The following is a 15735-nucleotide window of genomic DNA, read 5'->3' on the forward strand; positions in this document are numbered from 1 at the left end:
GGGAATAAAAATTCAAAGTGGAAACCTATTTGAATACCCACTTATTTAAAAGAATACTTCTTACAGTAAGTCATGCTTCATCCTGTCAATCTTTTTCTTTTTTGTATGCCTCCAGACAACACCAGAGGCAAATTTGTAACTCTCGGATAAGGATTGTTTATAATCCAATCTTTCTAAACATTTGTTTCATGGTTTTCCTACTCAAGCATTAAACTATTAATAGAAACTGTTAGTTGAGATGGCAAATAGCAACCTAGTTAAGAATTATTTAAGTCTGTGATGTTGATATTTTCTTAGAATTGCTTTTAGTTTTCTTACCTGAAAGAGTTGTATCAAAGGAACTCATTCAACTGGGTATTTACATGTATTTATTATCTATGTTCATCTGTTTATTCCGTCTAAGGACATAATAATTGTAAGATTAATGTTTTGTACACGTAAATAATATCAAAGTTCATTCTACATGTATTTAATAGTTGTTTCACAGTATTTGTGTACATGTTACTGCTTGTGTACATTTAGTTCTTTTTATATATTATTCTATACATATGTACATTTTAGTAAGTATTTTTGTCTTTTTTTATGGCTGTCTACCATAAAAATGGCTGTTTTATGGCTGTCTTTTATTGTTGTTCTTTATTAGTCTTCCTGTTTTATAACATCAAAAGATAGTTTAAAATTTTTTTTAAATATCATTAAAGCAAAGTTTTAAATCTTTTTTTTAATACTGTATCATTAAAGCAAAACTTTGTCGCCCTGCCTGATATTAGTTGTTTGTTTCTGTACAAAAATTATTTATTGTCATTGGTAATAAACTGTAATTCTTATAAACAGACTGAAAGTTATTCACTCCTATTTTAATTCAGTGATCATTTTGGGAAATGTGAGTGCTAATCCTATTCCCTACTCTAGTAATTGCTTTTTAATTCATCAGTATGGTATTGTTTCTAAGGGTGAAATGCAGAGAGAAAACTAGTACCCTACCTATGTGGCTTAGAAACAATGATATCATGAGAGGGTGTCTCAAATATATCACTGAACAGTATTAACAGTAATAGTGTAGCTAACAATTTAACAGAACTGGTTCATTCTTTTCTTTGCTTGACACAATTTACGAAGACACTGTAATAGTAGGTAAATATAATACCAGATACCCCTGCCGCAGCAAACCAACATAATATAATAAGCAAATTTCCATTGTTTGATTGTATTTTAACAATGAAAACTTTCCTTAAACATGTGCGATTTATTCCCTAATTAAATAACATTAAATTAAACGACTACTACAGGAAATAAAATTAGAGTCCTGGGTTTAGGTCAGGTCTTACCGACCGTGTTATTCTATAGAGTTCACTATTATAGAAATTCACTAGAAGGCCATCCTTGTTAGGCCATCCTAAAAGGCTATCAGACACTCTGCGGTACCCGAAACCACAGAAAACGTACTACTATAACCCAGAATGCCAACCGCATGGTAAAAAGCATTAAGCGGTTTGAGAGAGCTTTGCCTGTCAATCCGTAGGCAGCGCCACCAGCGTTGCCATGCAATAGCATAGCAACGCTGGTGGCGCTGCCTACGGATTGACAGGCAAAGCTCTCTCAAAACACTTAATGCTTTTTACCATGCGGTTGGCATTCTGGGTTATAGTAGTACGTTTTCTGTGCCGAAACATAGATTGTCTCTTTTGGAAAAGGGTCCATATTACATGGCAATTAAACTGTTTAGTCACCTTCCACCAGAGATAAAAAAAGAAAAAACGAACACATTTAAAAAGAAAAAAAAAAACTGGAAACTCATCTAGCTGCAACATGTCTTTAAAGTGGACGATTTTTTTTAATGAGCACATCTGTCTGAGTCAGGGGTTATACTGTATATATTTTAAGTTGTTAATTATCAAACTACTTGTACCCTATAAGTAAGAACGATTGTTTCGTTGAAAAGAAACTATATAATCTTTTGAATGGAACACATTATCCTACCTCATTTATCTTGTTAACCTTGAAAAGAGTGTAAAATCAATATCGAATTGTTTACCAATGATTTTATCACACTAGCTCGGTTACTGGGTACATTCTTTTAGTTCTAGTATTACAATCACACAGAGATAAGGCAGTAGCTATTGACACTAGAACAGGAAGCAATATTCTCGGAGTGGCAGTTCAGTATGCCATTGAAAGGTTTTAATTGTGTGAACAACATGTAAAAGTGGCTCATGGAAAGATTTTGTCAAGGAATTTTTATTTACGAGATACATGTATGTATTTACACCTATTTCATTGCTAAATATTATGTTTTGTTAAAAACAACACATTTTTGAGTTCATATTAAATTAACATTACTGTACGTGTGGAATTGATTTAAACCAATTCAAAGTATAGACTCAATTACACAAGGGGAGTTTACTAGCTATTTGCCAATTAATTACACATAGTTTGTAAACTAGCCCAGTCAAATCGCCAATCTCTCTTTGATTATGACTACAACTCTGCAGAAAATTGACTCATCCCGCAGCCGGCAACTTTACACACTATAGTTAGGCCGCTTAGAAAACGACCTCCTCTAGCATTAAGTTACCATCGCAGGTCGCTTTTTAAGCGGCCGAACTATAGCCACCAAATTCAAGCAAACTGGATTGTAAAACTATCCAAGTGTATTAGCTTGTTGACAAGTGATAACTAGGATTTAGTAGATGACGTTTAAAACTAGCTAATAGCGGAAATAGCCTGCTTTTTTACTCACTAGCTGTTAGTGAGTTAACTTGATCCATTTGCCTTAAAGATTATACAATCAAACCTTTCTAGCTCATTTAACGATTGCATCATGCATATAAATTACAGAAGAATTTCCACAGTCAGTGTCAGATGGAAAAATTAGGTTTTACACCTTTTTTTCAGTTACCTGACACAGCTTTCTTCTTGCACTGACCAAAGCAAAGTAGCTAATTACTGCATTTATTTCCTTTTGCCACACTCCAGTATTCCAACCAAACTACACAAAACAGTGTGCTTTTATTAGGCACGTAATACGTATATGCTTGAAAATAGGCTGGCAACACTTAAAGATACTATGACTACGATCATCAGCTGGTGCAGAATCTCCCAGCCTTTGTCTATTGATACTTAACCTGTTGTCTTGTGTTAACCAACATTCTATTTTCATTCAACGTTTAGATTTTTAATCTAACCAAAATGTGTTTTTAAGTGTTTGAAAGACTAATTAATTATTTATATGCTTGATAGTAATTGTAGGACAAATATAATGTGTACCTCGCTTGCAGCTTGTGAGTAAACATTTCTATCATGTGCAGCAAAATGCCATTGCACACTAGTTGCAGAAACAACTATTTAAGGACTTCACATCAATTTGAATAATATTTTCCCACAACAGTTTTACAAACCAAATAGGTAATAAGTTTCATAAAGATGCAATGAATTAAGAGTTGTTTATACATCAATTATTACTATGTATTTGAAAACTAATCTAATCAAATGGAAATACCACCCAAGAAAAAATACCTCTTTTAGTTTGATTTAGGTAGTTGGCTTTCTTTCAAGAATGCTCTGGTTGGTGCTTCTGCTGCTCCCTGGGTGTTGGGGTGGTACCCAAGACTCGCCTACTGCTGAGGTACCCCAGGGGACAATATTGGGGCGATGGTTCACCACACGGGGCGGTCGTGATGTCGAGGGTTACTTGGGCATTCCATACGCAGCTCCACCCCTGGGCCCACTCCGGTTCAGGGTATGTGTCAGACACTCACTTTAGTACATCAGTACAACTCATACAACTTAGCAATGCAATCCAACAATCAAAATGTAAATAAGTGGTGTCAGTGAATTCCCAACACTAGTCCACTTTTTAGTTACTGCAACACCAATTCTGGCAAAAAATGTTCAATAACAATGGGAAATATATTTTTGAAATCTGTCGTCAATGACAAACAAAAACTTTTTTATTTATATTTTTTAAGAGATTGTTGGCGTCTTTCTCTTTTAACCTTGCATTTGCCCGTCCAAATAGACTAACTGCCCGTACGTGGAATGTATCTAGCAAAGCAAAGGGTGAGCTGGTACAGTACGAAGGCGAACTGTACTGATGAAATGTTTTTGGCAGTGACCAGGATCCGAACCCACGACATCGCTGCCTTGGGCCCGAAGTCCGTGACTACCGACTTAACCACCGACTAACCAACTTCCTTCTCAGTCAGCTGATTTTATTGTTACACCCAAATTGTTATACCATGTACTATGGATATAACCACGTTTCAAGTATTCGTGGGTAAAACCATATAGAAAATTCCATTCCCATGTTAAAGTTTTAGCTAAATTTAGAATAAAGGTCTAAGAAGAGATGAAAGAAATGGGTGGTTAAATAGTGTAACCAGTGATGTATTGGGACAAGATTGCATGGGAGCAGATTTCAACAGACGTCCATTGGGAACATATTTGTAGAATAAAGCGCATCTATATAATACCCTATACATGCAAACTTTGTATCCAAAAAGGCTTGTTAGTACACTGATTAAATGCAATTTTTGTTATATGTACCGTAATGATCTTATACAACATCAGTGAGGGTAAAACCCCTGGGTGAGAGTTCTAACAATAATTAATTAATAAGCAAAGCAATTGCAATTCAATAAGACTAATTGTCGTGTCTTGTTGTTTCAGCCACCACAGCCTCCTCTACCATGGGAAGGTCAGCTGGATGCTACAGAAGACGGCCAAGAATGTCTGCAAGCCATGGTCCCCGTTGGAGCTGAAGACTGTCTTTATCTCAATGTTTACACACCACATGTTGGTATCTAATGCTATATAATGTACTTAAAAACATCAAGAGCTGTTGTTCAACCCATTGCAGTAGCCTAATTACTTCTTTATACTAGTAAAAATCTCAATGAGAAGCTCATTTTGATAAAAAGTTGAATTTTACCATCTCAAGGTAAAGGTAACTAAACCATCAGTAACTGGTACTGGTGGGGGTAAGGGAAGGTACTTCGTACAATCTGGAATAGTTGACCTGTCTGTGTTATTAAGATGGACAATAAACTACCGTACTAATAAGTCATTCCGGAAAAATTTTGGAATCATCACATAAAAAAAATTGGTTGGTCAAAACTATAAAGCAAGTTAAATGAAAGATTACATAATGTTTATATTTGTATACAAGATATATTTTTTAATTAAATAAGAAAGGTTTTACAAAAAAATAATTCAAATTAAAGTTTTAGGTACACATGGTAATCAATCTTTACTTTCTCCCCTATATGGAGAAAGTATTGTTTTCGTCAAAATTTTTGAGTTTGAGTTTTTGAGTGGATCTATCCGTTTTCGGTCCTCCTGGACCCAAAAAATGGTTTTCGAAGTGATGTCTGTCTGACTGTGGTCCAATTTTGATTAAATTTGTTATGTAGGTACTAATCCATGGTATCTCCAGGTTTTTTTCATCTTTTTGAAATTTAGATTTTTAATGACAATTTTTTTCTATTAAAACCCATAAAATAAATTAAAATAAACCTATTTTCTCAAAATTGGGCCGAAAGATTGTGATAAAAATGTAAAATGTTATAGTCCTTAAAATTCTTAACAAAATGGTACAAATCCCGTACCAAAATTTACGGTTCAAAAGTTATTTTAACTTATGTTACTTTACCATTTCAAAAACCGGAAAATAACAAAAAATTGAATTTTAGGAAAAAACCGGTTTTGATTTAAAAAATTGTTATGGTCCTTATGATTCTAAATACAATAGTGCAACCGGATTGCTAAAACAATCATGCTTTAAAAGTACCGCTTACCCATAATAAAGGTTGTTGACAAGCTAATGGGAGAAAGTAAGTGTCAGATTGCTCATACCGTTTATTTGTAATTTCTATTGAAACATAATGACTACAGCTTATTTGGACAGCTTTTGAACTGGCTTATAATAGAGACCTCTGGTCAGGGCCGCGTTAAGGGTCAGTGGAGCCCTGGGCAAACCCAAAAGTGGTGGCCCCTTTTTTACTAGTGCGGGTGGGCGGTGGTTGAGGGGCACACGGCGGGCGCCCCCAAACCACCGGCGCCCCTGGGCATATGCCCAGTCTGTCTGTTTATAAAGGTGGGCCTGCCCATGGTGGAAGGATAAAACATAGGTGTGATACTCCCGTCATAGGCTGACGTCATCCAGATTGCAAACGCCATTGCACTATTTTGAAAAATTGTAATAACAAATCAAAACAAATATATAATTATAGATGACAGTTACAATCAGGTGATTTTCAGTTTGCCTGGGTGACATCAGCCTATAACGGGAGCTTCACACCTATATTTTATCCTTCCACCATGATAGAAACAATAGGACGCTAAGCACAAGCCCGGGATAGTTTTTCACATTACTGCAGGCTAGACATAGGGGTTGCGGCATTATCATATCACTTAGATTAGATTAAATCCATTGGGGATTTGGCGGGATCTGAACCGGGCCTCAACACCAGCTCGCTCCCCGTGATAGAGACCATTGAAGTAATATTCCATTACTAGTCTGATGATGATATAACAACTCCCTCAATTACATCATCACAGATGGATCAGAAAACAAATAAAAGTTATCTTCTGTATTTTAAATGTAGTTAATTCACAGGCTACACCCAAACCGAAATACACAGTAATGGTGTTTATCTATGGTGGTGGCTTTGAGATTGGTTCTGCCTACAGTTACACATACGGACCAGACTATTTCTTAGATGAAGACATAGTTCTCGTCACTCTAAACTACAGAGTGGGAGTTTTAGGTGAGTCAAACATGTTTAAAGACAATAATAATAAGCGAACACCTTATTTGTTCATCAAAAGTACAAGTAAAATGTATATGGTTTAAAATTTTATTGCATATTCTGAAATCATGTTAATGAACCTAAACTGAGTATTTTGATGCAGGATGAAAGCCAACATTTTTGTGAGCTAAGCTAGACCAAATTTGAGTTCAGCTCAGCAAGCAGTGTACAGTTCACAACAAAAGTTGACAAAAAACTTTGGTGAAAATGGAGCTCCTTTAGAACAGGATGTCAATTTAAAGTTTAATAATAAGCTTTGTCCCATCTAATTTGTTAGGTAAGGAGGGATAATCCTATGAATTAGCATCCCAAGTATGGAGTATAGGGGTGGGACAGACTCTGTGTAAAGGTAAACGTCACTCCATACCCGACAGTGGCCACCTTTGCCTCTGGGACAGGTTGAGACGCAGTTTGTTGTCAACAATCTGTTTCTTGTATACAATCTGCAGATGCTTTTCTTTCTTTCTCAACATGCAACACAAGTTGGGGTGTGCAGTTATGTCACCACTCTATACATCTTGTAATATTCCTGGAACACCACTGCAAGCCAACCTATTTTCTAGACACTACCACAACACACTACCGAGATCCTAGGAACTCTTGATTGATTGGGTTGGACCCAGGTTGCAGTAGTTTCATCCCTGGAAGAGAAGCAAACTGGTTTCCTATAGGTTTTGTTGCCTTAGTATACTACCTCATATTCCTGTTTCGAGATGAAGTTGAACATTCTAGCTTAGATCATGTCACATCTTAAAGTACACAACATGATCTCACTTCCCTAAGTAGACCACAATTTCTGGTCAAGAATAAGAAAATTCTACAATCATGATTTTACTATAATATGTACTCTCTTGTCAAGAGGATTTCTTTGAAGTTGGTTTAATGTGCATTATTATTCTAACTCAAACTACCTGTCTAAATAAGATATTGTAAGCTTGAAGTCACCTTTGACTATATCATAATAGAAATCATCAAAAAGTATTGTTTGTTTTTGATTCCCAGGTTTCCTGTCCCTGGATGACCCAGCATTGCCAGGAAACCTTGGGCTCAAGGACCAAAGATTAGCTCTGCGCTGGATTCACAGGAACATCATATACTTCGGAGGAGATCCTCGAAGGATAACCATATTTGGCCAGAGTGCGGGAGCAGCCAGTGTCCACTATCATATGAAGTTTACATCACACGAAGGTACAAGAACTATCTTCATACCATCATTGACCTTTAAATACTGAAGTATACATCCCATGTATATATGGACCAGCTGTGGCCAATTATTATTCCAAAGAACATTGTTGAATGAGTCAATCACAGAGTGTACTGCAGTCTGAAATTATTTTCAGCTTACTTTTGGTTGCTGTGACAATTTTTTATTACATAAAATATGCTATAGCTTGCAACAAGTTGTTCTTTGAGTTTTGTCTGGTTAAAAAGTTGGTGTATTCAACAGAAATCAGCACATTCTGTCAGTGACTCAATTCCAGTACGTTCAGACATGTTCTTATCAATTATCAACTATTTAAGATGGGGGCGCCACTATGTGCGTATTTTAACCCAAATACGAGTGAAGGATGAGTGGGACGATCTTGTAGTCTTGTTAGTGATTAATGCCGACATATTTCTTAGACACAGCTGTTAATCCCATACAGTCAATGGCAACTAAGGGACCAACAGTTTATAGTGGAGTCCGAACCACATTTTCCTCTTTTAATTAACAAATTGCTATTATTATCAGGATAGTACTGCGGATAGTTGTAGTACTCACTGGTGCAGACGTTAATCCACTCCAGGGAGCATCCCATCCACAGTGCATCCCTATAAATATCCGGAAAGTAAATAAAAGAAACGTCTTAAAACATATATTTACGCTTATACTGTTACTCACAAGACGGTAAATATACAAAAAAGATGGTAAGTGGTGATCAATTTCGATTGGACACTCCAATCATCATCAGACCCAATAGGTGAATATAAATATCCACAATTCGTGACCTCCTAGTAGCTGGATTACAGGACGACACCCGTCCCAGTCATAATTTGTAATTATGTTATAATTGTCACGTTTAATTCACATATTCAGAAATGGAAAGTGGTTGTTGGTTCAATTTTAATTTGTATTTGAGTTCTAAATATGAAGTGCATTGAAATATGGTGAATTTTTATTATGTGAACATGCATGACATAACATTATCATTATTTATTTACCAAATGCCTAGCAAAATTAAACCGGATGTTCAAAATAAAATATATTGATTTATTTAATCATTGCAGTTTGAGCGGTCAATTAAAAAACCCCGTAAAAGGTAGCAATAATAGCAATACATTTAAAACCAGTGGTAATAAAAACACTCTATAAAGTGTAGGTATTACGTGATGTTTATAGGTTTTACACAATGTAAAGCAAACAATGGTTTTGGCAAACAAAGGTTTTACCATCTGAAACAGTTTATTCCTGGCTAGGATGTCCCTCTGCAACTAGTAGTCCCAAAAAACTTCTAGTTCTTAAACTGGCTACATAACATGGAAATGAATGAGTTCTTTACACACTACACAGTCAATGATCCTGTATACTAGCTTAATATATAGCTTAGGATTTGATTGTACCCTACTCTATATTGAGTTGTAGCATACCTATACACTACATTATAAGATGTGATGAATCTGTTGTAGGTTTGTTCAGATCAGCAATATTACAGAGTGGTTCATCGTTTGACTGTTGGGCCTTCCAACCTCCTGGATCTCAACAGATTTACATCGATTTTATCGCTGCAAGAACTGCTTGTAACCAAACAAACTCCCATGAGTTTGTTGACTGTTTACGAACAGTACCAGCTGAAAGATTTTCAATAATACTTGGACAGCTTTTGGTAATGTTTTCAGTGTTATAGATTATAAATTGTAAAGTTTGCCAGACTAGAGTACACAGCAATATAGCTACAATATTACATTCACTATGATTTAATATTCCAGAGTAACTAAGGATTACATCTTAAACTCAATTTTAAATGACAAAAAAAACACCAATGCTGTGTCATTCTACTTCTCCGAAATATATCACGTATAACATTTGCTTATGTTAGTTACATCATTTTTATAATGTTTTCATCTGTATGTTTTGATAAATTGACATTGGGCGAACGAGTTTTTAACTAACATTTCAAGGTTTTTTCTTGCATAGGCATAATGATATAATTTTCCCCTTTCAGATTGATTAGTGTTTTAAAAAAATACTTGAATGATTATAAAATGTAAATACTATAATAGACCGTTATAAAACACTAATTTATTTCCATAAAAAACTCAATCAGTATTCTCACTGTGAAAGTAAGGGGTTGTGGACTATAGTTAACAGTATTAGCTAAATTTATATAGCTGCTGTGTAGCTGAGTGGATTTATGCTAATAGAGTGCTAGTCTGGTAATGTTCCTATATTTAACAAAAATATACCCCCGCCGCAGCTAACCTGTAGACTAAGCCCTTAAAATGGTGTTACTGTTGAAAGAATAAATAAATAAATAAATAAGCGAATTTCCATTTACCTGGTTGGATTTCTACTAAAATATTCCCTAAAAATTGTCATACCGTATTTATTTACTATTAAAAAAAAAACATTAATTTTACTGAGTAGCCTACTTAGGTTTGCTGCTACAGGGAAGATATTGAGGTGTGTTTTTTATTGCAATGTTGATAGCTTATAGTATGAAATAAACAAAATTTCCAAATTTGGTTAAAATATACCCATAAACAAGCAAACTATAAAAGTTTATTTATTCTAAGAATAACATGGGAATTTTAAAAATACAATTTTTTAAATATCTTCGTAACCGTTGGGCATACAACAATGCTTCAATATACAGAATTAAAATTGTTTCTTTTTTCAAGCTTTACAAAATTGTTTGGAGAGAAATGATGAAATTTTGTGTTTTTAGGGTCAAAAATGGGGAAAAAAAATTTTTAACCCATAAAACCCCCCATAAACCTCCGTTCCCATAGTCCAATTATGCTAGTTCGCGAACACTTTCGAATAAACGTAGGTTTACACGTTTGTACCAAATTTAATCAAAATCGGGTCAATTTTGCTCAAGTTATTGCGCTAACGAACACATATATACGAATTTGAACGGATAGTGTTTTTGGCCTCTGGGGACCTCAAAACGAAAAAGCAAATTGGTCCCGGTCCTAGGTCTTACCATGAGACTTAAAGTAATAGCTTATTTCCTATATTGGAAATTCGCTGAAAAGAAAAAAATCTGTGTCCTCTGTACTGATGTAAAAAGAAGCAAAGCAGGTGTTGTGTGCAATACCTAACTCACTTCCACCCAATCTAGACATATTAAGGTGCTGAACCACACATTAGCAAGCTCAATATGGATTGTACATGTACTGCATTCGAACCAGCGCAAAATACTTGTAAGTGCAATGCATTAATTAACTGAGTTAACATGCTCTCTAGCGCTCGCAGGTTAGGTTTGACGAACTAATACCCAGACCTACTCAGACTTGGTGCTGTAAGTGTAAACAAAATAAATGATCCTGGCTAAAGAACAAGATATGATGCTAGTAAAGTAAGGAATAAATGTGACATATTATTCATTCAAAACACATCATTTGCTTATTTTCACCTTAAAATAAGGATCCTGTAGTGTCGTTGACCTGTAAATCTTATCTATTGCCAATAATAAATATTTACAAAAACATTAACAGTTTATGTTGACAAACATTTTTAAAACTTTGAATCAACATTAACAAACAAAAATAAGTTGTGACTATGTTGGGTAATGTTGAAAAAAACTTGGCAGTAATTTGATACTGTTTGACTCCTGTTTCCCTGTTTGTAACAGGTTAATTCAGACCCCTTGATGAGGAAGGTCACCCTGCTGACTCCAGTGATTGAGCCTCCCGGATCAGAAGATCCTTTCATTACAGTTGACCCCTACACTGTCCCCACAGCTGTCCCCATGATAGCTGGAGTCACAGACATGGAGGCCTTAGACATCAACCTGCCTCCTTGTAAGTACAGAGTATGGCTGTAGAGGACTTTACAAATTTTATTCAATTTTAAGATGAGATATAAGTTGTTTTCTTTTCATTTTGAATATTTATTTCCCACTTGCACTGATTTTTTTGAAAGGTACATTTCAAACAGAACAATGATGACGGGAATAAATTAATCCTTTCATATCCCCTCCCATCCAACACTGCAGTGGAATGCACATAGAATGCTACAGGAGAATGCAACTAACATTTTCAGAAAGTACATATTTTCCATGGGTCGCAAATAATTTTTCCTATGTGTTACAAAATGTTTCCTATGTTACCAATATGTGTACCTCGGTTTACATATCATAAGTCACTCCTATATTTCAGTTCTGACCAAATCCACTGAAAAGTGGGCTGATTAATTGCAGCAAAAACTCTTTTTCTCAGCTGCAAGAGATTTAATTAGAGATGAGGTACAAATACTTCGTCTTTCACATAACCCCTCAAAAAGAAATCACAAGAGTTAAATCTGGGCTAAGCGAAGGCCAACACAACATAGGGTCGTTGATGTCACTTAAACAGGGAATTCAGAATGTTGTGAGATTCCCATCATGATATTGCTTTACACAACATTTTCAGAAGTTTTTCTTGTTTCTCCAAGCCATTAGTTGTGTGATTAGGACCAGAGGTGCCCATCCCCCCTAAACCCAGAGGCGCAATCCCCCCCCCCCAAACCAAAGGAGTAGTCCCCCCAATTTATGTTGTCGTCTATTTAAACCTACCCTCCCCCCACCAATTTATCTGACAATTTCCCTTTACCTCATAAAACGAGTATTTAAAGTATTTAGTAAACTTGAGGTACAAAAAACAAACTTGCTGATTGAGAATCAAAATTAAACGTTTAATAGGAAACGTCATTTAACAATACATATCTAAGTAATGGTTGAATTAGAAGTTTTTCAATTTACAAAATTCCGAATTTGTATTGCCAGCCAACATGTGCTCAGTATTGCTATAGACAACGTCTTCAACACGTTCAACAATAGGTCTATACTCGGTGAATTACTCTACTCCAACACAGTACTGTAACTGTACAATATGTTAGGTGGATTTAATGTTTAGAGGGTATTAAGAATTCAAACAGCTTTAAGTGTATTAATAATACTTTGGCAAAAAGTATCTTAATTGTTTCAAAATTATAGGCAGAGTCACGAAATAAGTCAGACTTGTTGCTCGCCACTTCCAGGCTGCCTTCTACAAAAATCGCCGGGCAAAATACTATGTTACCAGAACAAAAGGTTTTTGTGACGAAGTAATCTTATAATTCATTTTGATAGCCCCAGGATTGCCTTTTGTGACTAAAATGGTAGGAACGTATTTTGTCAGACAATCCGTTTGTACACAAAACACGAAACGATAACAGATAGGCCTATCAATCCACGCGTGTATATTGCCGCGGGAAGGACTGGAAGTAAACTGAATCAGGTTATGACGGAAAGACGTGGTCTCTGGATTATCGTCTGCGTTATCAAAAGCTGATATTGGACTAATTGTAGTGACGGAGTATGTTGAAAATATAACGGGATTCATAATTGAGTTTTCCATTCAAAACTATTGACAATAATAACCAATTTATATGCTGGATATAAATGATGGTCTCGAAATTCTACAGTACTGCACGAATGGAAATTTTTAAATACTTTGAGGAGTTTGAAATATATGAATACATAAAATTGGGGACAGCACAATATTTTTGAGTGAAAACACTCAATTAATTATGAAAGCCATTATACTTTCAATACTCTTCTCAGTCACTATAACAATAGTCCAATATCAGCTGTTGAAAACGCAGAAGACAATTCAGAGACCACGTCGGTCCGTCATAACCTGAACCCGATTCAGTTTACTTCCAGTCCAGTTCCAGTCTTGCCGACGGCAATGTACGCGCGTGAATTGATAAGCCTCTCTGTAATCGTTTCGTGTTTTGTGTTGAATGTTTGTAACGTATACTGACGACACCTCCAGAAGGGGATCTTTTGTAAATCCTGACTATGGTGGAGTTAAAGAACCAACAAAACATATGTAGCATGTAAAATTCTACGTCTGACAAGGTGCTTTACCATTCTTAGAAGCAATCTTAATTTCGAACGGCAAAATGTTGGTGTTGATAGTGAGCTACTTTTAGTGAGAAACACTTTTTCGGACTGCTTGTACAAAATTATACAGCCATTATGACAGCTAGCAAAAATTAAATATCCCCCCCAAAATCCCTTAAAAAAAGTCCCCCCCAAAAATTCCTGTGGCGCAAACGCGCCACAATTCCCCCCTCTGGGCACCCCTGATTAGGACTTATAGCGTTGTATTAAGTGTAACAGTTGCACGGACTCACTTAACCTGGGCATCAGTTACCGCAGGCCTTCAAGTGTTATTTTCTCTGTTCACATGACCGGCAATGCTGAATTTCCTATTCCACTTGTAGATAGACTTCCCATTAGGTGGGTCTTTATCATAACGAGTCCTAAATCGACTTTGAACAACAGTAGCTGTGGAGTTTTTTTTTTGTCAAACTCAAGCCCACAATATAAAGATTTCTCTAAAAGTGTAGAGTGAATTTAAACAATTTTATTACCACTTAACCTAACAACATGTTACAGATTTGTATCAGGATCCTACAGACACTTTGTTTGCTGGGTTAGATTCAAACTACACTCTATTTTTGCCTGTCAATCTGCAATACAACGACACAGCAGAGGACCCCGTTTTTGTCTCCAAAAAGTTAAAAGAATTCTACCTTGGGGATGAACACTTTGCTAGGAAGAATTACTTGGACATTGTAAAGGTACAATAATTATCACATTTCAGATAAATTTAAAAACGATAATGATTTTTTTGACGTTAATCCAATATATTTTTATATAGGTGTGCTCCACTATGTAAAAAGAAATTATCTTGTTACTTTTTGTTCATTAAAAAACGAAAATGTGTACCAACAGTGAGAAAAGAAAAGAAAAATATAGAATTATTGTATTCTTGACCAAAAGAATTAATATTACGACACAATATTTAAAATAATAGTGTTGTAAAGGTGATTTTAACATTGGTTGTTAAGGAAATTTCTTATGGGTGACTTTAGAACATCCTTCAATATCTAGAAAATTGAATTATAAAAGGTCTGTAAAAGGGATCTTTTAACTGTTTCAGTTGTACTCTGATGGCTCCTTCATCAATGGTGTTTACAGGGCTGCGAGATCAAATAGGCAGAAGACGTACTTTTATTTATTCAGTTACCTAGGGTTGAATTCCATCACTTACTCAACAGGAAGCACTGGTAGATTTGGTGAGTCGTTACTGAGATTATGATTTAAAGTAACATGTATAACTAACGACTAACGTAAGTAACTCATGAGTAAACTTTTCACTGTATAACATGGGGAGTTGGAGGCCTCCAGCAAAACAAAACAAAAAATATCACATTAATTAAAACATTGTTTATCCTCAGGAAGAAGACAAGTTTACAGCAACAGCAGTCAGACACTATTGAAAAATAAATATGTAATCCATTAGGCTACTTGCAGCTTGAATTTTGTTCCCATGAACTATTGCATTATTGTATTATTATTATGTTACAATCAACCTAGAGAAGTAAGAAACATCTATGGTATTTCAAACTGTTCCCAATAGGTGAACCAACTTTTTATGTGTTGAGGATATTAAGTTATACATTGCATAAAGTATGTCTGTTCAGGAGCTGCACATGCAGACGACCTCTATTTCTTCTTCAAAGTAAATGCACCTGCAGATGAGGTACCTGCCGATGTGGAATTATCCAAGAAGTTGGTCAAAATGTGGACAAACTTTGCTCAACACTTGTAAGTTTGTATTGTAAAAAAAGACATATTGCTCTAACATTTCTATATGACATATTTTTTATATGACATAGTCAAGTGGT

General features: G+C 35.4%; 1 protein-coding gene across 1 annotated transcript in view; it reads left to right on the plus strand.

Moving 5' to 3' along the window:
- Positions 1-3630: 3630 nt before the first annotated feature.
- Positions 3631-15735, plus strand: part of LOC129003708 (juvenile hormone esterase-like) — a 28408-nt gene continuing 16303 nt past the window's right edge. The window contains exons 1-9 of the mRNA XM_054432004.1: positions 3631-3739; positions 4669-4794; positions 6617-6767; positions 7812-7997; positions 9477-9673; positions 11648-11816; positions 14441-14625; positions 14988-15123; positions 15532-15655. Coding sequence (XP_054287979.1) covers positions 4741-4794; positions 6617-6767; positions 7812-7997; positions 9477-9673; positions 11648-11816; positions 14441-14625; positions 14988-15123; positions 15532-15655 — 1202 coding nt within the window. The 5' untranslated portion in view covers positions 3631-3739; positions 4669-4740. The remainder of the gene's footprint in view (positions 3740-4668; positions 4795-6616; positions 6768-7811; positions 7998-9476; positions 9674-11647; positions 11817-14440; positions 14626-14987; positions 15124-15531; positions 15656-15735) is intronic.

The sequence above is a fragment of the Macrosteles quadrilineatus genome, unplaced genomic scaffold, assembly GCF_028750875.1.
Source record: "Macrosteles quadrilineatus isolate MER2022 unplaced genomic scaffold, UCM_ALF_1.0 Scaffold_9__3_contigs__length_116548681, whole genome shotgun sequence".
Classification (NCBI taxonomy): Eukaryota; Metazoa; Arthropoda; class Insecta; order Hemiptera; family Cicadellidae; genus Macrosteles; species Macrosteles quadrilineatus.